At 37.7% G+C, this 24320-nt stretch overlaps 1 protein-coding gene across 1 annotated transcript; it reads right to left on the reverse strand.

Annotated features, from left to right (window-relative positions):
• Positions 1-8276: 8276 nt before the first annotated feature.
• On the reverse strand, positions 8277-23331 carry LOC143885549 (uncharacterized). The gene is made up of 6 exons (XM_077389775.1): positions 22913-23331; positions 22482-22559; positions 22124-22264; positions 12064-12216; positions 11695-11847; positions 8277-10215 (listed from the first exon to the last, which is right to left on the reverse strand). Exons 1-6 carry the CDS (start codon positions 23289-23291, stop codon positions 8357-8359), a joined length of 2763 nt encoding a protein of 920 aa, XP_077245890.1. The 5' UTR covers positions 23292-23331; the 3' UTR covers positions 8277-8356.
• Between the last annotated feature and the right edge of the window lie 989 nt (positions 23332-24320).

Genomic DNA, 24320 nt, shown 5'->3' on the forward strand with positions numbered 1-24320 from the left:
AGTTGAGCGTGAGAGAAAGAGAAGCCAAGATATGCGTGTATATATATTTTTTTTTCCTTTTTAGCTGTTGTTTCTTATTCAATTACGAAAAGGTTAGCAAGTTCCCTAATTTACTAATTCTTATCTAAATCAATTAACAACCACAAAGGCACAAAGGAATAAGATATTTCTTTTTTTTTTCTTTTTTATACATGGCCCACTTATTGGTGTGCACGCACTCCAAATTTTTGGATGTGCCGCACAACCACTCCAAATTTGGAGATCGGATACCTCCTAAATTTTTGCTAAGAGATCCTATTTTATCTCTTTTATTCATTATTTACTTAAATACCCCTATTTATATTCCTAAATTGGGGTTTAATTAGTTTAGGGATTAAAAGATGTAATTAAGGGGTCCCACTTAACATCAAAATTATAGTTTATGTAGGAATTAAGGGATGAGGAAGGTGTTTTAGCATAAGGTGTTTTAATTGGTTTAGGGATTAGAAGATTATGTAGAAACAACCATATAACCCTTTTTTCCTACTCTTCTTATTCTTCTTCTTCTTTTGGGATGAGGAAGCAGTGTCCTTTGTATTGGCTGAGGAGGAAAGAGAAGAAGGGGACTCCAGAGGACAAGCATGCAATATGAGAGGAGGTGTCCCTGACAGATCAGATGGAGGAGCTTCCAAATTGGATTTGCTATGAAGCCCAAGGGACCAATTGATGTTAAGATGGCCAAAGGGTTGGGGGGGAACATCATCATCAGAGTCCTCCCTAATCAGGGGCTCATATGAAGATTTCTGATGAGGGGAATCCTCATGATGAAGAGCAGAGGTGGCATTTTCGTTTAGATTTCAGTATGATTATGCGCCTTCAATTTTATGAACAATTTTAATATACCTCTTTCATATTCTTGATTGTTTCTTTATTTGATTGTGTTTTCTATGCTCAAGGTCTCTTGGCTCTTTTGGGAAAACGGTCATAATGTCTACAAATGTTCTACTTGGCTACCATGGATTTCCTTTTGTCTACTTAAAATGAAAGGCTTCTTAAGATGTATGCCGGTTTGAAGAAATGGTTACAAGAATTTAGTTGCCATGATATTATATTTCTTCATGTAGTTATGGTTTATTATTCAGCATTTACCACATTTACCCTAGAATTGAGCTGGAATACCATCCTCTGATGTGTAAATCAAATATCAGCATGTGTTGTGTGAAATGTGGGGTATGTGTTATGTATAATGTACTGATTAATTTGATTGTTTCAGACCATGTCCACACCCCCTGCTATTAGTGTATTTTAGTGCGTTGCGCGGGGTTCCTGCGCAACGTTGCACAGCCAGTGTTTTTTCATTATATATAAAGAAACGAACTCTACTTTAGGGTTCTAAATCTCAAAATTTTGGTAAACTCTCTGTCTCGCACGTCCGTGTGATTTTTCCAAAACTGAAGCTCGGGATCCGAACCATGGCTACAGAGAACAAGCAGCAGGCTCGATCGGTTAGCCAAACTGCAAGTTTCTGTTCCTCTTTCTCGCTTTCTTTTCTTCTTTCCTTTTATCTGCTTATATGCAAATTTCTTATTAATGTCTGATTTTTTTGTCTTTTTTTCTTTTCTTTTTTTCATAACTGCCCGTGCTTATTTTGCTTCATTCTTTCAAAAGTTAGGTGTTTTATTTCTAATTTTGTTTCAGATTCATGAGTTGTTCTGCCGGATCGGTCGCTCAAGATCTTTGGTCTCCACCTAGACCAATGAAAAAATTGGAACACTTCTTATGGATTCGTTGAGAATCTATTTGGCAAAATTTTATTAGTTCCTTTGTTTCCGTGCTTAAATTTGTTATGTATTTCAATTATTCTTTACTTTTGGTTAAATATATGTGTCTTGCCTCTTTAGAGATTTCTTATGGCTTTCTGTTGAAATTTTCTCTATATCTTCCTTATGAATGCGTATTCTTTCTTTTTCTTCTCTTTTCTTTTTTAAAAAGTTTTTCTTTTCTTTAAAAAAAAAGTTATAAAGCTTTTTTGCCCGTGCATCGCACGGGTCTCCAACTAGTAGTTAAGATTCTCGGTCACGGTTCGAGTCACGGAAACAGCCTCTCTGCAAAGCAAGGGTAAGGCTGCGTACATCTAGCCCTACCCAGACCCCGAAATAGCGGGAGCCTCGTGCACTGGGCCGCCTTTTTAGAAATAGTTGAGATTCTGTGAGTGTATTGATCTGTTACATGATCCAGATTAAATGATATGGGTGGGACCTACATATTCTGATACATGTAGGTAAAGAACACTTCATTTAGGAAAGTACAAGGCAAATGTAAGTAAATGAAATAAAACTTCACCAAACCCTGCTCAATCGGAAATAAATACACATGCGAAAGATGCCCAGCATTAAAACCCTGCTTGGATTGCAATAAAAATATTTCCAAATGAAAATATTTTCTTCAAATTTTTTTTCTTTTCTATGACCCTGTTTGGTTAATTTAGAGGGATACTATCAGAAATTGAGGGGCATAAGTAAAAGTTGAATAGGGTTGGTTTGTGTAAAAAGAAGTTTGGAATTTTTTGAAATATTTTTCCTTTCCATACTTTTCCAAAAAATTCTTGCAATCCAAATAGGGCCTAAATGGAAAAGGAAAATGCTAAAATGAAAGACACTTTTATTCGGAAATGATAAATGCACCCCTTTCCATCGCTTGGGACATCCGGCTGCATTGTACGTGGCAATCAGGTCACTTCATTCCTTAAATGTGAAGTTCATCAGCCCCTTTGCGATCATAGATACACTCTAGCCGGGTGTCCCAAGCTATGAAAAGGGGTGCATTTATCATTTCCCTTTTATTCTCCTTTTTAAAAGACATTTATCAAGACCCACTTCTGCTTCGTTTGCATGCTAGATTTCTGTGACATTTTGGTTTTAACGTTTCTCAATGTTTAAAGAAATCAAAAGATTTTATTTACTACCTACTTTTTATGGGTTGAAACGGTGGCAGACATTAAAACCTATTAATGAGGGAAAGTGGAAATGTTGACAGGGCTTTTAGGAGGGGTGGAGACGTTTCATGTCTATTCTTCCCTACAAAATCTCTCTTTCGATAATCTCAAAAAGGGAGAACGACCACTTTCTGGTGAGGTCTCTTCATCTCTATAAAAGCTATATGTTTTCTTCTCCAGAAACTCCATTGATTCATTTTTGGTCACATCTTTTATCATCTTTTGTGACACAGGTGGTGAAGAGTTCGAGGGATCGTGTCAAACAATCAGTTGCTTCAAAAGCTTAAGCGGTTGGATAAGGCGTTATTTAATCTTTTATACTTTAACGCCCCCGTCACTTGTGGCCCCTCTTTTAGGGTTGGCCTACATGTGGCATATGTGTCCTTTCTTTTGGATTTGGCCATTGCATATGGATTTTTGTTATCAAGGAGGTTTGAACTTGAGACCCTTGCATCCGATACCATGTCAAACAACCAGTGGTATCAAATCCGGGCCGTGGTAACCCCAGTGTGCCTCCGAGGACGGAAAATTCCTCAGGAAGATCTCGGTAACCCCGGTATGCCTCTGAGGATGGTAAAATATCCCTCGGGGAAGATCTCGTCGTAGTTCCCACATTGCCTCCACATGGAGGGGGAGATTGTTGGGGGATCCACGTGAAAGCAAAGATCCCACATCAGAAGTGTAATAGATGTGGATGGACTTTATAAGGGAATGGGCACCCTCCCCTTAACGGCTAGCTTTTAAGGGTGAGTTCTACCCACGTCCCTATAGATCGATTCTGGAAGAGACCCAATGGATCGTTGTATCTTGGGCGCGGCATGCCGATCAACCCAGCGGAGAAGGGGGTGCATCTCCTGCAAGGGTAGCGCATTTTTCGGGGCTTGGGTAGCGTGTTTTCTTTTGCTTTGATTTGGAATATCCTTCAGGGGCTTGGGTAGCGACTTTTCCGAGCCAAGCCGGGCCGGGCTGGGCCGGATCGGGTCAGGTTAGTTTAGCATAAGCTATCGTTATAGAAACATTTCAAAACAATCTTCAACATAACTTTTCATTAATCGCGTCTCTTTTACTTGTTGAAATATTCGATCGAGAATACGTAAAAGTTATTCTAGAATATGTTTGTTCTCTCCCGGTTTCTGCTATAAAGTTTGCTTTCTTTTCCGTTCTATTTTTTTTATCTTGGCAAACATAATCATGTTCTCAAGGCGTCCAGGCTGTGTGAGTGCACAACCCTTGAGCAGAGTTGTTGCATCCTAGAGGCATACATTGGAGATCACATATGTACCGTCAATTTGTCGTTCATGAGGGTAATTTTGCCTTATGGATAGCAGATTTATATTCATGCCTCAACTCAGTCGATAAGTCACTTCTTTACCATTTGATTCTTACATTACTTTCTTGAGATCAATTACTTCATTTCCGCCATCTATTAGTATAATCCTAAAGCCCATGCTCATTTTCAATCACAAGTAGGACCTTACAGGCAATAAAACTTTCACATAGGTGTAGAAAGCTACATTTAAAAAAGAAAACCCCATAAATTTGAATAATCATGCTGAAAATATGTACTATAGTGAATAGTTATACTTAAAATGTTATTAGTATGGATAATCACACCGCAAATTTATGATAGTGTGGACACCCTCGGGGAAGATCTCGTAGTTCCCACATTGTCTCCACATGGAGGGGGAGATTGTTGGGGGATCCACGTGAAAGAAAGGATCCCACATCGGAAGTGTAATAGATGTAGATGGGCTTTAAAAGGGAATGGGCACCCTCCCCTTAACGGCTAGCTTTTAAGGGTGAGTTCTACGCTTGTCCCTACAGATCGATTCCGGAAGAGACCCAATGGATCGTTGTATCTTGGGAGCCGAATGCCGATCAACCTAGTGCCGAAGGGGGCGCATCGTCTCCAAGGGTAGCACGTTTTCCGGGGCTTGGGTAGCATGTTTTCAATTACTTTGATTTGAAATACAATTTTGGGGCTTGAGTAGCGAGTTTTCCGAGATGGGCCGAGCCGGGTCACATTAGTATAGCATAAACTATCGTTATGGAAACATTTCAAAACAGTTTTCAACATAACTGTTCATTAATCGCGTCTCTTTAACTTTTTCAAATATTCGATCGAGAATACGTAAAAGTCATTCTAGAATATGTTTGTTCTCTCCCTGCTTCTCCTGTTAAGTTTGCTCCCTTTTCCGTTCTATTTTTTAATCATGGCAAACATAATCATGTTCTCAAGGTGTCCAGGTTGTGAGTGCACAACTCTGGAGCGGAGTCATTGTATCCTGGAGGCATACATTGGCAATCCCATATGTACCATACATTGGTCGTTTATGAGGTCAATATTTGCCTTATGGATAGCAGATTCATATTCATGCCTCAACTCAGTCGATAAGTCACTTCTTTACCATTTGATTCTTACATTACTTTCTTGCGATCAATTGCTTCATTTCCGCCGTTTATTAGTATAAGCCTAAAGCCCATGCTCATTTTCAATCACAAGTAGGACCTTATAGGCAGTAAAATTTTCACTATAGGTGTAGAAAACTACATTTAAAAAAGAAAACCCCATAAATGTGAATAATCATACTGAAAATATGTAATATAGTGAATAGTTATACTTAAAATGTTATTAGTATGGATAACCACACCGAAAATTTACTATAGTGTGGACACCCACACTGAGTATTTTATGAAGTGCGGATGGATTCAGTGAGAAAAGCTAAGCTAGTGAGGATGGCTATCATATGTTCTAGTGTGGATAACTCCAATTAAAGTATGCCTTAGGTGTGGATCTTCACACTAAGAAAACCATACCGGATAAGGTATGGTTAGCCACAATGAATTGTACCTAGATTTTTTTATGGGTGAGCTGGGGTTTGGTGGAACCCCTACCAGTGCATTGAATAGAAGGAAAGAATACAAGAAGAACAAATGAAAGTAGAGAACAAATTACAAACAAGAGTACAATTTTCCTTCCCTATCTGACTGGATTATTTCCATAAGCATTGGAGGGATGAGGGAAGAGGGATATCTTCTCCCTTGCATGGGCAACCTCACTTTGAGAGGAAGTCTGCGGCCAAGTTTGCTTCCATCGACACGTGCATTATGCACCAGGCTTTGAAAGTGTTGAGGATTTCTCGAATGTGCGTTGTCATTGGGATATTTTCCATGGGGGCTTGGATTTTCCTCGTAATTACATCTACTGCAAATAATTAATCGGCTCCAATCTATAGATTTGGGGTTCCCCATTTTTGCACCATTTTCACTCCCATGAAAATGGATGAGAGCTCTAGTCCAAAAAAATTGTTCTTTCATGACTTCAATGGAGAATAAACCAAGAACCATTCTTTCGTCATCTTGGAAGAATTCCACCAATTCCAGCTCCTTCGATATTAATCATGAGCTCTCCAGGATCAGGATTCTTCGTTTCATACGGTTTGATTTGGAATATCCTTTCAGTAATAATGTCTGGTGTTAAAGCGTGTAGCATTTTTGACCCATCAACAAATAGCATTAGTTAGCAGACTTATGCCAGTCGTTAGCAAGTGTTGTATTTTTAGGTTCCTTGAAGTCCTCCTTTGGAATGTATTAAGCTAGTCATTAAGATTCCTCATCAGGTCTACCTTAAGGCCTTGTTTGAATTGCAAGAAAAAAATTTCAGATGGAATAAACTTTCTTCGAAAACTTTCTTCTTTCCACGATTTAGATGGAAATAATATGATTGTGGTTAATTTGGAAGGATATTATTATAAATTGTAGGTTCCTCTTAATAAAATTTGAATAGTGATGGTTCCAATTAGCTTTTTCATGTGTAAAACAAGTAGGAAATTTTAGAAATATTTTTCCTATGCAAACTTTTCCACAAAATACTTGCCATCTAAACAGGGCCTAAAGGGTTTCAAGTCTGCTAGCAAGAGCTTGAAGTCTTCTATAAGTTTTCGAAAGCTTTCACAAGCAAGCAAATGTTATTACTTTCCTTTTTTTCGGTAGGTAAGCTGGGATTGAACTGCCAACCTCTAGGTTATCTTGTGCAGTTGTGGATATAATATTATACTATATTCTGATGGCTATAGATAGTTAACAATTTGACCTCAACCATTTTGGCATACTTTATGGATTTACTATGGGGTGATGATAAACTCGCACCCGTTGTAGGATTATTCACACCCTTTAGCGTGAACTGACGTAAAAAAAGCGTTGAAAGGCTGGTGCTTGTTTATGATTTTTGACGCTTTTTGACGTCAATTCACCTTAAATGGGTGCGAATCATCCTACAGGGGTGCGAATTTATCATCTCCCTTTACTATATTCCAATGACTAAGGTAAATGGTATATATCTTGATGAGTTTGTGCTATATGGATTAACTAGATAGTAGAATGTTTTGAGCAAGGTATTTCATATTGTTTGTCATAGATATGTATTATGTGATATGAAACTACTTTTGAGTGTGATGATAGATCATACATGGGGCCTTGTTGTCACCATATATTATCTCTCTTTAGTGTGTATGATGTGCCATATATAATCAGTCGACATATCTAACACACAACATCCACATTGGATGTGGCAATTTGTGGAACATGACGAGAACAAGGTTTATAAAGCCCTATTTTACACAGTGATTTTTTCTTCATACTTGGAAAATTTTTATATGAGGAAATTGAGCTCTATCAAAAGAAATTTTTACAAGGTTTATAAAGCCCTATCCAAAGAAAGTATCAAATTTTATTTTTTCAAAATTTCTACTTTAAAACAAAAAAACTAAATGTCAATTGTTTATTGTCTAGGACTAGATATATGCACCCATTGGCTACATATTACTATTTCCTCCTCTTCTTCCACTTTTGGGTTTCATTGGTAGTTGGTAGTGCAACGAACACAATCGCAGGAGATGAAAATATAGGAAAAATTATATGAGAAGAAGATGACAAAATGGTCTTTCAAACCGTGAGACACGCCTCCTAGGTCAATATTTTTTAAACTACCATTCATCCACAAATTCAAAAACTTTGAGTAATTACTTAGTAAAATGTCTATATATTATAGCGAAGATATCTCAGCTATCACTCTAAGAGGATGTTCTAGTCTAAAGAGATTGCTAGGAACATACAACACAATCTGCGAGATCCTCACAACGCAGGTGATGATTATCTAACAATAATTTATTAAAAGTTCAAGCAGTTATTTTTTTGTGCTATCCCAATCATATAATTGTTGATATGGAGTGATCAACACCATTGATTTGGGTAGTCGGTTTGATCTGCGTGGTTATAAGCCATTCATTGCAAAAATATCAAATTTTTAACTTAAAACTCAAGATAAAGCTTATTATTAGTTCCAACAATCATATGCATTACAACTAAAGAAAAATTGTACCATTATTTGAAACAACAATTTTTCAAGTAACTGCGGAATTCTAAGAGCTTCTCGATCGACCAGTCAATATATGCATCCATAGCTCTAAAGTATTTATGCCTCCAATTTTTGTTGAGGATGAGAAAGCCGATGACTCCCCAAAATCCCAAAGCATATGACATTGCCACGAATGAGTAGAAAATCACAGGATTATCAAGTACCCCATAATTTTTTCCCTCATCTCTAGGAGGTTGTGAAGGGATTTCCAAGGAGCAATTTCTTTCTAGTGGTGGTCCACAAAGATTTGGATTTCCCTCGTAGCTATCATTACCAAATGTGGTAAGGTGTTTCTCATAAGGGATCTTACCTGATAGGTTGTTGTAGGCGACGGAGAAAACGCCAAGTGAATCCAGTTGAGATAATTCATTAGGGATATTCCCAGCTAACATGTTGTGAGAAAGATCCAAACTCTCCAAGCTTTCTAGGTTTTGAAAGGATCGTGGAAGATGGCCTGTTAGCAGGTTGCTGGAAAAATTTAATGAGAGAAGCTCTCCCAAGTCTCCTATTTGGAATGGAATGTCACCCTCCAACTGATTCATGGACAAATCAATTCCAGTCATCAAGCTAAAAGGAAGGCCCTTGTAAAAGTAAGTGACCCTCTTTGTCGTGAAAGTAGTTGAAAGCCTAGGATGAAACAATGTACCATTTAAAAAAACATCGAAAACTTGGATTTGATCTGTTTTCTTCCATGAACTTATGTTGGTGAGACAAGAAGGTATACTTCCAGAAAAAGAATTGTTGGAGAGATCCAAGGTATGGAGGTTACTTAGTTGACACAGTTGTATTGGAATGTGTCCTCGAAAGAAATTATGCCCTAAAAGAATTGATACCAATTTTGAGAGGGAGAATAACCAAATAGGAATAGTATCGAATAGGGTATTTTTTCGCATATCAAGAATCATCAAGTTAGGGCTATTTAACAGGCCAGATGGAATTATTCCAGTGAAGTTATTGTTGCTGACAAGTAAATATTGCAATCGTGTCAAGTTAGCATCAATTGGGAGAATGTCTCCTTGCAATCTATTACTTGATACGTTTAGGTAAACCAGCTGAGTGCAGTTTTTGGTGAGTTGATGTGGCATTTCTCCTGAAAGTTCGTTGCAAGATAGATCCAATACCTGTAAGCTTATTATTTCACCCATGGATGATGGGATCCTACCTTGCAAAATATTTTTGGATAGGTTGAAGTAATTCAACTGAGGGAAGAGTGTGCCGATGTTTGTAGGAAGTGGCCCAGACAGATTGTTCTCAGAGATATCTAGAAAAATGACAGATGATGTAGTGTTGTGGGTAGACTGCGGAATTGACCCTTCGAACAAGTTACCGCTCAACAACAAGGTACCACGTGATGTATTGTACAACAGCCAAGATGGGATGATCCCTTTAAGAGAGCTATGGCCCAAATTTAAATCGTATAAATGAAGCTGAGTTGAAATGAATCTAGGAATGGTACGAGTGCTCAGTTGGTTGAGTTTGCAATTTTCTAAACTCAAGGACGTGAGTTGAAAAGTAGGAACCCAATGTGGGTGTTGGGTTTCGACCTCTAATTGGACATTGTTTGAAAGGTCAACATCTAAAAGCTGCGAGAGGTTGGCAAAAATGGAAAATGAGAACACACCCATGAACTGATTATTTGAAAGATCAATAGTCCTTATCTTCGTTAGGTTGTTGAAAAAGAATGAAGGAATCCTTCCTGTTAAGTGATTGCCGGAGAGATGAAGCCATCGCAGGTTATGCATGCCTTCCATACGTGGATGAATACCACCCTCAATATAATTGCTCTTGAGATTCAAGTAACTTAAGTTCCTTAGTTTGCAAATCCCTGTAAGAATAAGAGAGAGAAAATGGTGACAAAATTAGATTGATGTGGCAAAATGATAACGAGGAAGTCCCATTGTATGATTATGAGGAAAGATAAAATTCTTCGCTGAAAAATAAGTTTCTCACAAAATTTTATTTTTCTTTTTTTCCAATTTATTAGTGTAAATGTAAAAAAAATAGTCATATTTTGGGAAATAATATCCTCACGCCTTTACTCAATGTAAGGCCTATCAAATGTATGGATAAGATCAATCAAAGGTGGGACCCTCAAGAGTTTTTTTATTTTCTTCCCTCATAGTTTCATAAGATTTCTTGTGTTGGTATTTTCTTTGTGAGTTTTAAGGCTGCTTGTAATAAATTTTCACTAGTTCAAAAAAAAAGAAGGTAAAAAGACAACTTCTAAGTCCTAGAAAGGCCTGTGTAGTACGTAGAACATAACAGTCATAATTATTTTTTAAGACAAAAATATCCCTCTTGTTAGGAAAATGATAAAACATTCCTTTTTCAAATTTTTAATTATTTTTTCACAAGAAAGATGCTAAAAAAATATGGTGATATTTGTAGGCCTTAATCTGACAAATGGGATCTCAGTTAGGCATAAGACTTGGACAATATGGGTTGCCTCATGATGGTCCACTTGATCAACGGTCTTGATTACACCCTTGACCATATGTGGAACTTAATGTTGACCCAAGGCTTGATCCTAACCATGGAACAAAACTTGGCTCCAGACCGTCTGGAGGAACTTCCTCCACCCCTCTAATAGCAAGGGGTGTGTAAATTTCAATTCCATGTTTATTTTTTTCAGACATGGATTTGATATTTCCACACCCCTTGCTATTAGAGGGGCTGGAGGAAGTTCCTCCAGTCTGGAGCCAACCATGACCACTCAAGGTAATAGCATAATTAGTCCTGTAAACATGTGGAGATGATATACCTATAAGATATGGCCCAGTCATTGTATTGGTTGTCTCTGGGCTGTGACATGTGAGCATGGTTTTAAATTTTAATTTTGGCTAAAATTTTGGATTTATCCTAAATCGAAATTTCAACCGGAAATTTCGGGCTAAATTTAGTATTTGCTACCGAAACGGCTAATTGTTGGGACGAAATTTCAACCGAAATTACAGAAATTTCACCCGGAATTTCTGTAATTTCGTTTGAAATTGTTTTGACGGAATAAAATATTATTATTTTAATACCAAATTTAGATGAAATTTGGTAAATTTTGAGAATTTCAGTTTCGGTCCTCACCGAAAACAGAAATTTCGGATTTAGGTCGAAATTTAAAACGATGCCTGTGAGGCTGTGAGATCCAAAGATCTTAAAAGAGGGGTTGGGAATATCATTTCCCATTTTCTTTATTAAATGTATAGTTTACTGTTCTTAAAGCGGGTACTATGACAGAAAAATAATAAAATCCTGTCAAAAAATACTCCACACATCATCATTTGGGAGAGGAAATGCTATTGCCCCGTACCTGTTGAGATGACAAATGTAGATGTCAGATTATTTCCTGATAAATCCAGGGTTTGAAGGGAGGAGAGGTTGCCTAGACATGATGCAAGACTTTGATCGTGAAGATTGTTATGGCCAAGTCGCAGCTTCGTGAGTCTCTTCAAGAAACATAAACCTACAAGAAAATGATCAAGACATAAAACACCCAAAACCCATTTCATTTATTACTAAACAATAAATTGCTCTTGCTGCAAGGGAAAAAATCTTGAAGTTTTATATTACTTACAAGAAAATTGCTAGAAAAATCGCTTATGAGATAAGCGAAAGTGAAGAGAAAAACTACTTTAACCATCATCATTTTGGATGAGAAAATACTATTGCCACTCCATACCTGTTGACATGCCGAGTGGATTGCTAAGATTATTATTTGATAAATCTAAATCTTTCAGGGACGAAAGGTTTCCTAGACATGATGGAAGACTTCGATCATCAAGTTGGTTATCCTGGAGAGATAGAGTCTTGAGTCTCTTCAAGCTGCATAAACCTACAAGAAAATGATGAAGACATAAATATGAGCACATTTCATCTATTACCAAAAAACAAATTCCTTTCGATGCAAAGGAAAACAAATCAAATTTCTATATTACTTATAAGAAAAATGCTAAAAATGTGGTTCTTAGGCCTTGTTTTATTTTGGATAGACACATTGTGAGATGTTAGGAGTGTTCGTTTGGAATGACACTTGGGTTTTTAGAGAGAAAAACGGATTAGATCAATCAAAGGTGTAACTCTCATGACCACCAACTTCCCAACGATGATGACTGCATGCATCAAAGCCCCTAGGCTTGATCGTAAGACTCATTTGAGGTTTTGTTTGAGCGATGTTCTGTTTAAGGATCAGTCACAAAAGGCTAACCTGCTAATTTTCTCTTATAAATTGAATACCTCCATTATATGAAGTCTACTTTAGGGTAACTACTTAGGTGGAAGGAGGGCAATCTCATCCATAGAAAACATGAAGCATTAGTGTCAGATCTTTTCTTCTAGTATGGAGGTAGAGTTTGTTCCATGCTACAAGACTGTGATACAAGCACTATGGCTACATAATTTTATCACAAGGCTTGGAGTCGTGCACTCATATCTCTAGGCTATATGTTATTTATTGGGATAATTCTACAGTAGGTTTCTTCTCTAAGAAGAAAGAAGGGTGACAACGAAAGTAGGCATAATTACATATAGTATCATATTGTTAGAGAGAATATTAGGGATCATCAGTTGGATGTTAAGCACATATACATTGTGATGATAGTTGCATACCAAGTGACAAAAAAGGCTTCCATACATATCACATAAGGGGCATGTAGAGCATATGGGATTGATTAGTTCATTTAGGCACTATTTGTTTTAGATTTTAAGAATCGTTTGTGAGTCCTAAACTGATTATTGGACTCAAAATTACTTTTAATTTTTAGTCCAGTAATCAGTTTTGAACTCACAATCCATTCTCAAAATCTAAAAAAAACAGGACCTTAGTGTTTGATCGCGATTACTAGAGACTTAAATTTAATATTGAAACTAAATTTGGTGATTCATATTATATGTAAAGTGTGTACATTTGGATATAGTCAAGGGAAGATTAACCACGAGCACAAAATAAAGTTGGAATGGAATGGATATTAGTTAGTCTTATCATAAAGAGTCCACCACAATAAGTACTCATAAAAGGAAATCATTATTTGATGCAGCCCACACCCATGTGGTTGACAAATTTGAAGCCCACATGAACCACCCTAAGCAATGAGAAGAAGAACCCGCATTCAAGCCCAACACAAGGTGATACGTACCTAGATGGGTCCCACTTAGTGGAATAGGTTACTTAGATATTTTAGTGAATAAGATCATATCTTAATATATTTAGTAGTTAGGTTAGATATGATAGTTTCTAATTAGTTGTTTTTATTCTTATAATAAGATATTTCTAGATCTTTCTATGTTTATCTTTGAGTGTTTTATATAAGCAGATGTTACTGTTAAGGGAAATCAATGAAGAAACTAGTTTGAGAAATTGTGTCTTGTGCACAAAGGAGGACTGATCCTTCCCTCGAAGTGGATCAAGAGGCCGATCTTCCCTCTAAGAAGATCAATTGCGTTGCGAACCGATTCGGGTTCGTAACACAAGGCCCAAGCCCAACTTGAATCCACCAAGAATAAAGACCAGGTACAGCCCAAGATCATGGACACGCCAATTCGGGCCTGATCCAGTTGCAATTTCCGTCATAATGATTCTAGTCATTTTTAAGCACCTTTTTGGACCTTTATATGGACTAATAATGGAAAATAATTAACTAAGAAGTTGTAGGTATTTGAATTATCTTTCCAACGGATATTTAGGGTATTTATTTTGCCATGTATTTGAAAAGTTATGACTATTTTAGTAGACTATGTATGTAGGTCTTTGACTAGTCAATGTGTTTTGAGTTCCTAAGTTACTAATGATGTATGTAAGTCCCAAAAATAATTAGTGGGCTAGCTTGAACGTTTTTTCTCTTGTATTTTCTCTATAAGAGTCGAGCAAACATCTGTAATGAATTTTTTAGTTGATTATTGAATGAAAAATTGCCTAGAGCATTTCTTTTGAACCTTGAAAGTTCATCATTGAAACCTAGAAGAGTTTCACTCATTCCTTTAAGAGTATGAGCTTTCACTATCATTCGCATCCTTGAAGAGTTGTAGACATCAATCTAGAAGAATTGATGTTACCCACCTTTATTGGCAACCTTGAAGAGTAGCCATTGAAGTTGTTATCTTTTCCTATCATATCCCACTCTGTTTCCAGAATTCTGTCCATTCTCATTCGTCCACTTCAAGTAATTTTTTGAGCACCCTATGATGATAATCTGAGAACACTTTTGCAAGCAAAGTTGTAGATCTTTGAGTCATTGGAATTTTGGCTTTGGAATCAAGTCAGTCCGACCTATATCGAGGGAGATACGCTCATTTTACTGATCTTACGTAAATCTATTTTTTTTTTATATCCGAGTTATTGAGCAATTGAGTGTCTGTTTGTCACTCTCCTGATCCTTAGTCGAAGAAGCCTAGGAGAGGCTTGCACCATTATTTCTATGTTATATGGAATGTAATGCTCATTATTTGGGTATTTGCTACCATGATCTATATATTTAGCTCTCTTTACATGAATGTACATTTTCCCTAAAAGACTAGACTAAAGAGATTATTTGTTAAAGGAAATGATGTATGCCCATACTTCAAAATTTTAAAATGTCCAAAGCCCATTCTTTTTTTACCCAGAACATAGAAGTGTCAATATGGACCACTGGGAGAATGCTGGAATAATCCCTCGTGAGATCTATTAGGGTAGCGGACATTGCCACTTAGATTTTTTAGTAATCCGTGTTTAGGATTTTTGCAAAAATTGATTTTAGATAAATTAAAGATTAAATCTATTAGAAGTTCAACTTTAAGAAGGAAGGTGTGTTTCACTAGGAGGATTAACCCTAATCTCTTTTATTAATATGGGTTTCTGATTGATGGGAGCAAGATATATTCAGATCTCAGGATTTCTTATGATTTTTCATTGATATACCAAAGGTAAGGCCAAAGATTCTATTGATATGAGCATCACGACTTGGCTATATTGCAAAATCATTCCAATGATCAACAACACTCGAAGATACGGGAATTTCAATAGTAGCACATATCATAAAGCAATGTCAATATGATCATCCTTGCAAGAGGCCGATCAATTTTCCACATTTTTTATTTGACTTAGATACTAACACAAATTTCTATATCACTTCTATGAAAAATGCTTAAAATGTCACCCACACCCTAGTTGTTTCAAGCTAAATTTCGATGGTTCTAGCTTTGGTAACCCGGGCCCGACTGGCATCGGAGACCTTATTAGAGACAAGACTGGTGATACTAAGCGAGCCTTCTCTGGGCCTTTTGGTATCAAGGAATCTAACAAAGCGGAAGTGAGGGCTGCTCTCCAAGACATCAGACTAGTGGCATGGTTTTAAATTTCGGCTGAAATTTTGGTTTCGGCTAAGATCGAAACGAAAATCATAATGAGTCATTTATTTTACCCGGTTTCATTGAAAATCTAAAATTTCGCTAAAATTTCGAAATTTCATTTTCATGCTTATTTACAAGATTTCCACGCAAAGTTTAAATATTCCCATCGAAATTTTAAAGATGTCCACCAAAATTTCCACAGGAAAGTCCACCAAATTTGAGGAAATTTTATAAGCCAAATGGTTCAACGATCACCCCTGTTTTGATTGATCCCAAACCCAAATTGATTGAAATTTATAATCTAATGATTTGCTTGTTAGTATTGTGGATTAAGTTCAGGTCAATATGAGATTACTCCACAAGCAACTCAAATGAAAAGCCTCATGACAAGCACGTCAAGGAGTGACAAAGATGTTCTTCTCTGGTTGATCATATTTCCTCCATTGAGAGTTTTATAGTTTTCCATCGAATTTATTAATAGACTAAAAAAATAGAGCATCACACATTGCTCTGCGTACATTATTTTTTCCCTTGGATCATACCAGAAAAACCATCCCCGTCACACGAACTGCAGCTTATTAGGATACTTGAGGAATTCTCTTCATTTTCATGAGACTTAGAGTTATTGAGATTTAGCAATTGGAGGAGAGCCTCGTTGTTTGATTCCACATCCTTGAGTGTTCTTTTTCGCTTTGTTTTGGACTATTCGGTCATCTCTGTCTTCATTGCTAGACTTCATCTCTGAGATCTTTCCTCATAAAGATCTAATAGATCAAAAATAAAATGCATGAATCTATTCATGTTTTTCATGACATTTCGAAAAACTTCCTTGAACAAAACTGAAATGGGGAAAGGGGTCATCTAGGACGCAATGAAACCACAGTGTTGTTACACTACTTCGTCGCAGATCATTCGTCTTAATGGAATACAGAGTGCTAACTGTTAACAACAAGTATTGTGGATCCTATACTTATTATCTTCTTACATCTCTACAAAACAACAAATCCACTTGATCTTGTAGGATGCAACTTTTGTTTCTTATATTCTACAAGAACACAGAAACAGAGTACCACCGGCACTCTGTTTTTGAGAAAATTCTATGCTTTCTGATTCTTCGATCCAAACACTTGTATTTGAGAATTGGTATTGCTGAACTTTAGATCTATTTTGAGCTGGAAGGAGAAAAGACATCGTGCTCTGTTATCATGGAAATCAACTATGTGGAGTTTGAGTTGCCATCTGCTTGTTGTTACTCATCAACATCGTATCCTAGCTTGAGGCGATAGTTTTCTGAAGCTGAGCTTTGGTCCACATGAATACAAAGGCATCCCGGATCTACAAGTTCCGGCTATCCACTCTAGAATTATGCAAGTTCTAGGTCCTATTGCTCCTTCTCTCTCGTTTATTTTTTCCCCTCCAATACTTGGGTTCACGTGCCAGATCTGAGCATCCTAGAACAGGAGAACTCAGAGCTAAAGGTATTCAGTTACCAATTTGATACTTCCTATTATCTTCTCTGGATCCACTTCTCCTCTTCACAATAAACTCAAACCAGTTCAGAGAGTGAAGCAAAGCTCGCTGAAATCCAATCCAGTGAGCTATTGTCAAACAACAAGCGAGATCGTGTTAATCTGGATCTGGCCAAATCGAGTTTACTAAGGAGCAATCATTGGAGGAGTTTCTTTTAACCTGGAGCTTGCAAAACTCAGATTGCTTTGCAGCTTCCATCACTGAACACAACTGAATCCTAAAGAATCAAAAGTCCTTGGTTAGAAGAATCTTCAATCTGAGAGTTCAATCTGAGCAGCAATATAGAGATTCGCGAGCATTAATTTCACAAAGAATATAGTGATAGCGAAGCCTCAGCCTGACCAGAATCCTAAAACTCATTTTTGGAGAGTGAGTAGATCGAACTTCATCACCACTGTTGAAAGCTTTGCATTTAGATCCAAGCTTTGCCACTACGGTGAAACGTGTTTGATGGATTTTTTAATTGAAAAATTCTACTAAATATGCATTTGAAAAAGATATTAGGGAAAATTTAAGAATACCAAAGGAAATGTGTTCGATGGCAAGTGCGGCTACCCAAATTAAAAGCGGCAAACCCAAATTTCTTAGCAGAAAATTCAATTTTGTATTTGGATAGCGGGGCAAGGCAGGGCGGGGTCCGGAGCAATCCCCATCCCTGCCGTGCCCCAGCTTCGGGGAATTTTTCGAACCCCCGGCCCCGTAGGGGAATTCTCGCCCCGGTCGGGGCGGATCCCCTCTTTCGTGGGTTTAATTGCCAGCCCTATGTCTAGGCAAAAATTCTCGATAGGTTTGGAATCTGGATGTTCCTAGTCATACTGTTGATCTCCTCGGTCTTGGTTTTTTGCGCCTTGGCCTAGGAAAGGCTAATTTTATGGAAGTTCATTCTCTTAGCCGCATACTGGGGATTATGGATGGAATGGAATGGTCATGCAATCAAAATCATGGTCAGAAGTGCGTCCTACTCATTTGAGAGGATTATGTTGCGTACAATCTACTATGCTAGAATTCTCCCTTGCTTTAAATTATACCCGGGCACAAATATCAGGCGATATTGGGGGGGGGGGGGATTTCATAAGTTGGATCGAAAGGTGCTAATGACCCCTAGATGGTCCCTACACTCCGGTTATTTGAAGATAAATTTCGATGGTTCTAGCTTTGGTAGCCCGGGCCCGACCGTCATCGGAGGCCTTATTAGAGACAAGATTGGTGATACTAAGCGAGCCTTCTCTGGGCCTTTTGCTATCAAGGAATCTAACAAAGTGGAAGTGAGGGCTACTTTCCAAGGCGTCAGACTGGTGGCATGGTTTTAAATTTCGGATTTCGGCCAAGACCGAAACGAAATTCACAATGAGTCATTTGTTTTACATGGTTTCATTGAAATTCCAAAATTTCGCTGAAATTCTGAAATTTCATTTTCATGCTTATTTACAAGATTTCCACCGAAATTTTAAATATTCCCATCAAAATTTTAAAGATGTCCACCAAAATTTCCACAGAAATTGTCGAAAAGTCCACCAAATTTGTAGAAATTTTGTAAGCCCAATGGTTCAACAATCACCCCTGTTTTGATTGATTCCAAGCCCAAATTGATTAAGATTTATAATCTAATGATTTGCTTGTTAGTACTATGAGTTAAGTTCAGGTCAATATGAGATTACTCCACTAGCAACTCAAATGGAAAGCTTCATGACAAGCACGCCAAAGAGTGACAAAGACCTTCTTTGCTCGATCATATTTCCTCCATTGAGAGTTTTACAGTTTTCCATTGAAGTTATTCACAGAATAAAAAAAAGTAGAGCATCACACATTGCTCTGCCTCCATTGTTTTTTTTCCTTGGATCATACCAGGAAATCTATTCCTGTCACAGGAACTACAGCTTATTAGGATACTTGAGGAATTTTCTTCGTTTTCATGAGACTTAGAGTTATTGAGATTTAGCAATTGGAGGAGAGCCTCGCTGTTTGATTCCACATCCTTGAGTGTTCTTTTTTGTTTTGTTATGGACGTGCAAAAATTCCGTCCTCTCTACCTTCATTGGTGGACTTCATCTCTGAGATCTTTCCGCATAAAGATCTAATAGATCAAAATAGAAAATGCAAGAATCTGTTCATGTTTATCCTGAAATTTTGAAAGCCTTCCTTGAACATAATTGAAATGGGGAAAGGAGTCATCTAGTAGGCAATGAAACCACTGTATTGTTACACTACTTCGTGGCAGATCATTCGTCTTTGGGAAAACTGATCATTTGCCTTAATTGAATGTGGAATGCTAACTGTTAACAACAAGTATTATGGATCTATACTTATCTTCTTACATCTCTACAAAACAGCAAATCCACTTGATCTGGAAGGATTCAACTTTTGTTTCTTATATTCTACAAGAACACAGAAACAGAGTACCAGGCGACACTCTATTTTTGAGGAAATTCAATGCCTTCTGGTTGTTCGATCCAAACACTGGTATATGAGAATTGGTAGTGTTGAACCTTTGATCCGTTTTGAGCTGAAAGGAGAAAAGACATCGTGCTCTGTTATCGTGGAAATCAACAATGTGGAGTTTGAGTTGCCATCTGCTTGTTGTTACTCATCAACATCATATCCTGGCTTGAGACGATAGTTTTCTGAAGTGGTCCACCTGAATACAATGGCATTCCGGATCTACAAGTTCCGGCTCTCCACTCTAGAATTCTGCGGTCCTGTTGCTGCTTCTCTCTCGTTTATATTTTTTCCCCTCCAATACTTGGGTTCCAGTGCCAGATCTGAGTTTCCTAGAACAGGAGAACTTAGAGCTAAAGGTATTCAGTTACCAATTTGATACTTCTTAATATCTTTTCTGGATCTACTTCTCCTCTTCACAATAAACTCGAACCAGTTCAAGCAAACCTCGATGAACTCCAATCCAGCGAGCTATTGTCAAACAACAAGCGAGATTGTGTTAATCTGGATCTGGCCAAATCAAGTTTACTAAGGAGCAATCATTGGAGGAGTTTCTTTTAACCTGGAGCTTGCAAAACTCAGATTGCTTTGCAGCTTCCATCACTAAAACACAACTGAATCCTAAAGAATCAAAAGTCCTTGGTTGGAAGAATCTTCAATCTTGGAGTTCAATCTGAGCAGCAATATAGAGATTCGCGAGCATTAATTTCACAAAGAATATAGTGATAGTGAAGCCTCAGCCTGACCAGAATTCTAAAACTCATTTATGGAGAGTGAGTTGATCGAACTTCATCACTGTTGTTGAAAGCTCTGCATTTAGATTGTGGTACACAAGATAGATTCTTGTGTGGAGACAGTGGTGTATGACACACAAAGTGAGATTTGTGAGGATTGTGGTACACAAGTTGAGATTTGGGAGGATTGTCAGTCTGATGTCGTAGATACAAAGGAGCATTTCATAGAGGATGATGAAGAGTCGATGGCATTTGCAGAGGACGACCATATTGTGCCCAGGGGTGTGGGCAGTGGATGGCCTAGATCTTGAGATGACAAGGGACCATTTTGACTTAATAGAGCTTTTCTTTCACAATCCTTTTCTAGATCATGATAGAACATTAGGGCAGAAACATTTGATTCGTGAGGATAGCCTTGGGGAATAAAAATTACTTGAAATTCAAGATGGAGATAAAGACAAGGCACCATCAGAAGTAGCCTGGTGGTGCGATACACCATTGACAACGAGGCAAGGTGTTGACACGGATCGGCCCCGGGCGAAGAGCCCTGCTAAAGAAAGCTTTGTCTTTGACCTAGGAATTGGCTTCATTGCCTCCTTGGCCGAACAAAGTGGACGGAATCCCTAAAGCCCTAGAACCTGTGTCGAGTCTGCCTGGAGAAAGATGCGAGCTTGAGGAAATGATCTTTTGAAGGGGGAGAGTACGGGGAGCGCAGGTTTCTTTTTAACATACAATTGTCAGATTTTTACTTTCCTTTATGTGTACAGGTGGTTAAATGTAGTAATGTCGATGTTGTAATATGAGAGTCAATATAGGGTAGAAAGGATGGTAGGGCATAATTAGTTGGGAGGGGGACTGATTGTTGAAAGGCTTTGGAGGCCACAAGTTTGCCACATTACCAGCCATGTGGCAACTAGAGGATGCCATGAAGAAGTGGGACTGCTTTGAAAGCACAAGAACACACCGGGTCATTTGGGCAAGAAGGGACCACATGATTGGGAGCCTTACAAGAAGCCATGTGGCATGCCACCTTAGCAAGCCAGCTGGCTTGAGCTGTCACAAGATGGCAGCAGCTTCTAGTAGACTTCTCTCCCTCTATAAATAGAGGAGAGGAGTTTCATTTGTCGTAGTTTTCTAAGGTAAGATTGGAAGTTTTGGTAAGAGTTGGGTAGAGCGTCAACCTCTAAGGAGTGGACGAATCCCACCGAGGAAAAGTAGTGAGAGATTCCTTCCAAGTAAGTTGCTCCATTTCATCTCCTTTATCTTGAATTTGTTTGAATGTAATCAGTCCCAATCTTGTAAAATTTCTCTTTCAAGTCAGCTTTGAATCTGGTCTTGCCCATCTCATGTTATCTCTATATTCAAATGACGAGTGTGAAGAGAAATTAAGGAATCTCCATAGCTCTCACCTACTAAATCAGTTCTGCATCCATAGTGATCAGATCTGATCATTTTTCCTAAGCGATCTATGGGCTAAGAAAATTAGAAACATGTTCTTTAATGAGTTGGAGTTAACGTTCTGTTTTAAGTCTTTCTTTTCAGCCGATCGGTTTTGAGTTGTTACCAATGTTCTAAGATAGAGATCAAAGTTGTTCAGCTTAAGACCCATTTCCTACTCACCTGTTCCACATCACTAATTCTAAATGGAAAATTTACTCTTTGGTTTTTCACACTGCTTCAACAAACACACAAATGAAATGGCAAAATGTAGAATACCAGGTAAGTCTCCTTTCAGGTTATTCCAATATAAGAACAAGCGTTCCAATGCAGAGAGATTGCTCAGCAGACACGGTGGAAGTGCTTCAAGATTGTTGCGGCTAAGATCCAAATATTGTAGGTTTTTCAAACCACATAATCCTGCAAGAAATGGGCAAATTATAGTGAAAAAGCTTTTTACAAATGAGAAAACTAAGAAGAAAAGAAGAGAAGATGTTTCATACAAATCATAAACGTGAATCAATTTCCATCCAAGGCATGTCGTTAGAATATGATTCTATCAACTATTACTCCACTAAATATTTATTGGAATTTTTGTATGTGTGTGAGTTTATAAAATTCGATCTAGACTCGATACCTGACAAGGATTGGCTGCTTTGGTTGAGCATATTTCCTCCAAGAGACAACCCCTCTAAGTTTTTCATTTGAATGAACCCTGCAAAAAGGAAGAGACGATGACAGAGTGAGGTGCTGATGACTATATTTCCTCCCCCTTTATAATAATACTAAAAAATATAAAAATATATGGGCCTCATGCCGGTAATGATTGTTGGATATCACTGTTTTCAAATTACCATTTGTCCCTTGTTGATTTTGTTCTTTTGTCCTTTTGGAGAATTCCAGAAAAATATACAGACGGTGAATCCATTTTAGGTCTTTGTTGAACTAAAAGAAAAACCTGATTTGCTAAACATCCATCAATATCTTTGAATTGCCTAAGAAAAGAGATTGAGGATTTTTATGCAATTTGAGGAAGGATTTTATAAGATTGGAGGAAACGAGCATTACCTTCTGGCATAACCCATCCACCGATCTGATTAAACCTCAAATATAGTGACTTCAATTCTTTGAATTGGGCAAACAGAGTAGCATTAGGATACCACACTCCAAACGAAGGATCCCTTTCGAAGTTAAGGTTGATTCTTATCACGCGAGATGAAGAACTAGAGCATGATATCCGCCCACGCTCCCATTGACAGCAATCCTCTCCAACCCAATCTTGGAAGACAGAATGAGTAGCATTATTTGGATAGTCGTTGATGGAGTCTTTCAATTGTAAGAGAGCTTTTCTCTCTTCCTCCAAACATGCTTGGCCCCCGTAAAAGCAGCAACACACACTCACAAACCACAACACCCCAACAATACTATACGCGTGTAAACCCCTCATATTTTTAACATGTTTATCTCCAAACTAAAAGCTCGGTTGTAGTTTCACTCTAAGCTTAAACATAGATATATGTAGAGAAGGAAAGGTGGATATCCAAAGTCTTCGAGTCTTCGCCACCTCACCGTTCATAAATCTGGACCATCCAAATGTCTAAAGTAGAAGCTGAGGTCACAAATAAGGGAAAAACGCGTACTAATAGTGACATCTCATAAAGAGTGAGACCCACAACCGTGACAGGAAAGGTCGTCTCTTTCTCTATCCGTCTAACATGAGAGTCAAGAGAATACTTCCACTGCGTGCCTCACACTCTAAATCACTCATCAATAATTCATTCACCTTACATTAAAGGATGATAGGTCCCACGCTCATTATCATTTTGTGTAACCTTTATTTATTTATTTTCTATTTATTTAAAGAAGATGCAGGTATATATATATATATATATTACAAAATGAGAATTAGATCAAAGACACTTTTGGTCAATCTAGACCGTCAAAAACTACAGAGCTGTCCATGATACTAATCCCGTCAAACCCTACCAATGGATTATCCACAAAAGTGTCCGTTAGGATTTGTTTCAATATAGGCTCTGATCGGATTATAGGAATTCTCTGAGGAATATAGAGGAAAATGATATGGTTATGGGCCTTGTGGCTTATTTAGAGGAATACCTTCATAAATTGAAAGTTCCTTTTTCACTAAAATTTGAACTGGTCGGTTCAAGTTATTTTAATTTTTCATATTAATCAAACAAAAGAAAAGAAGGAAAAATTGGAAAAGTTTTTCCTTCCCAAACATTTTCATAAAATTCCTGGACCATCCATTAGGGTCGGCCCCATCTTTTCGTCTCAAATTGGCTTGGTGATCCATGTATCCTTGTTCAGAGTTGGGTGGAGAAAAATTAAAACATTAATTTTCATATCCATTAATCTATAAGATACAACGATTTGCACAGGAATTTACACTTGGGGGCCGGGCTAATTTACACTTGGCTGCATTGGTCGTTGGGGGACATGATCACTAAACTAG

Source organism: Tasmannia lanceolata, unplaced genomic scaffold (assembly GCF_043159265.1).
Source record: "Tasmannia lanceolata isolate RefF3 unplaced genomic scaffold, GAP_Taslan_0.1 ptg000008l, whole genome shotgun sequence".
Taxonomy (NCBI): domain Eukaryota; kingdom Viridiplantae; phylum Streptophyta; class Magnoliopsida; order Canellales; family Winteraceae; genus Tasmannia; species Tasmannia lanceolata.

What these genes read in the sequence shown, in the direction of transcription:
- LOC143885549 (XM_077389775.1), bottom strand. Translation starts at nt 23,291, where the DNA reads ATGAGGGGTTTACACGCGTATAGTATTGTTGGGGTGTTGTGGTTTGTG. An exon ending in CCTGAAAGGAGACTTACCTG is followed by an intron (nt 12,217 to 22,123) that starts GTATTCTACATT and finishes ATTTTCTTGTAG; the next exon opens with GTTTATGCAGCTTGAAGAGA. An exon ending in TACATTTGTCATCTCAACAG is followed by an intron (nt 10,216 to 11,694) that starts GTACGGGGCAAT and finishes TTATTCTTACAG; the next exon opens with GGATTTGCAAACTAAGGAAC.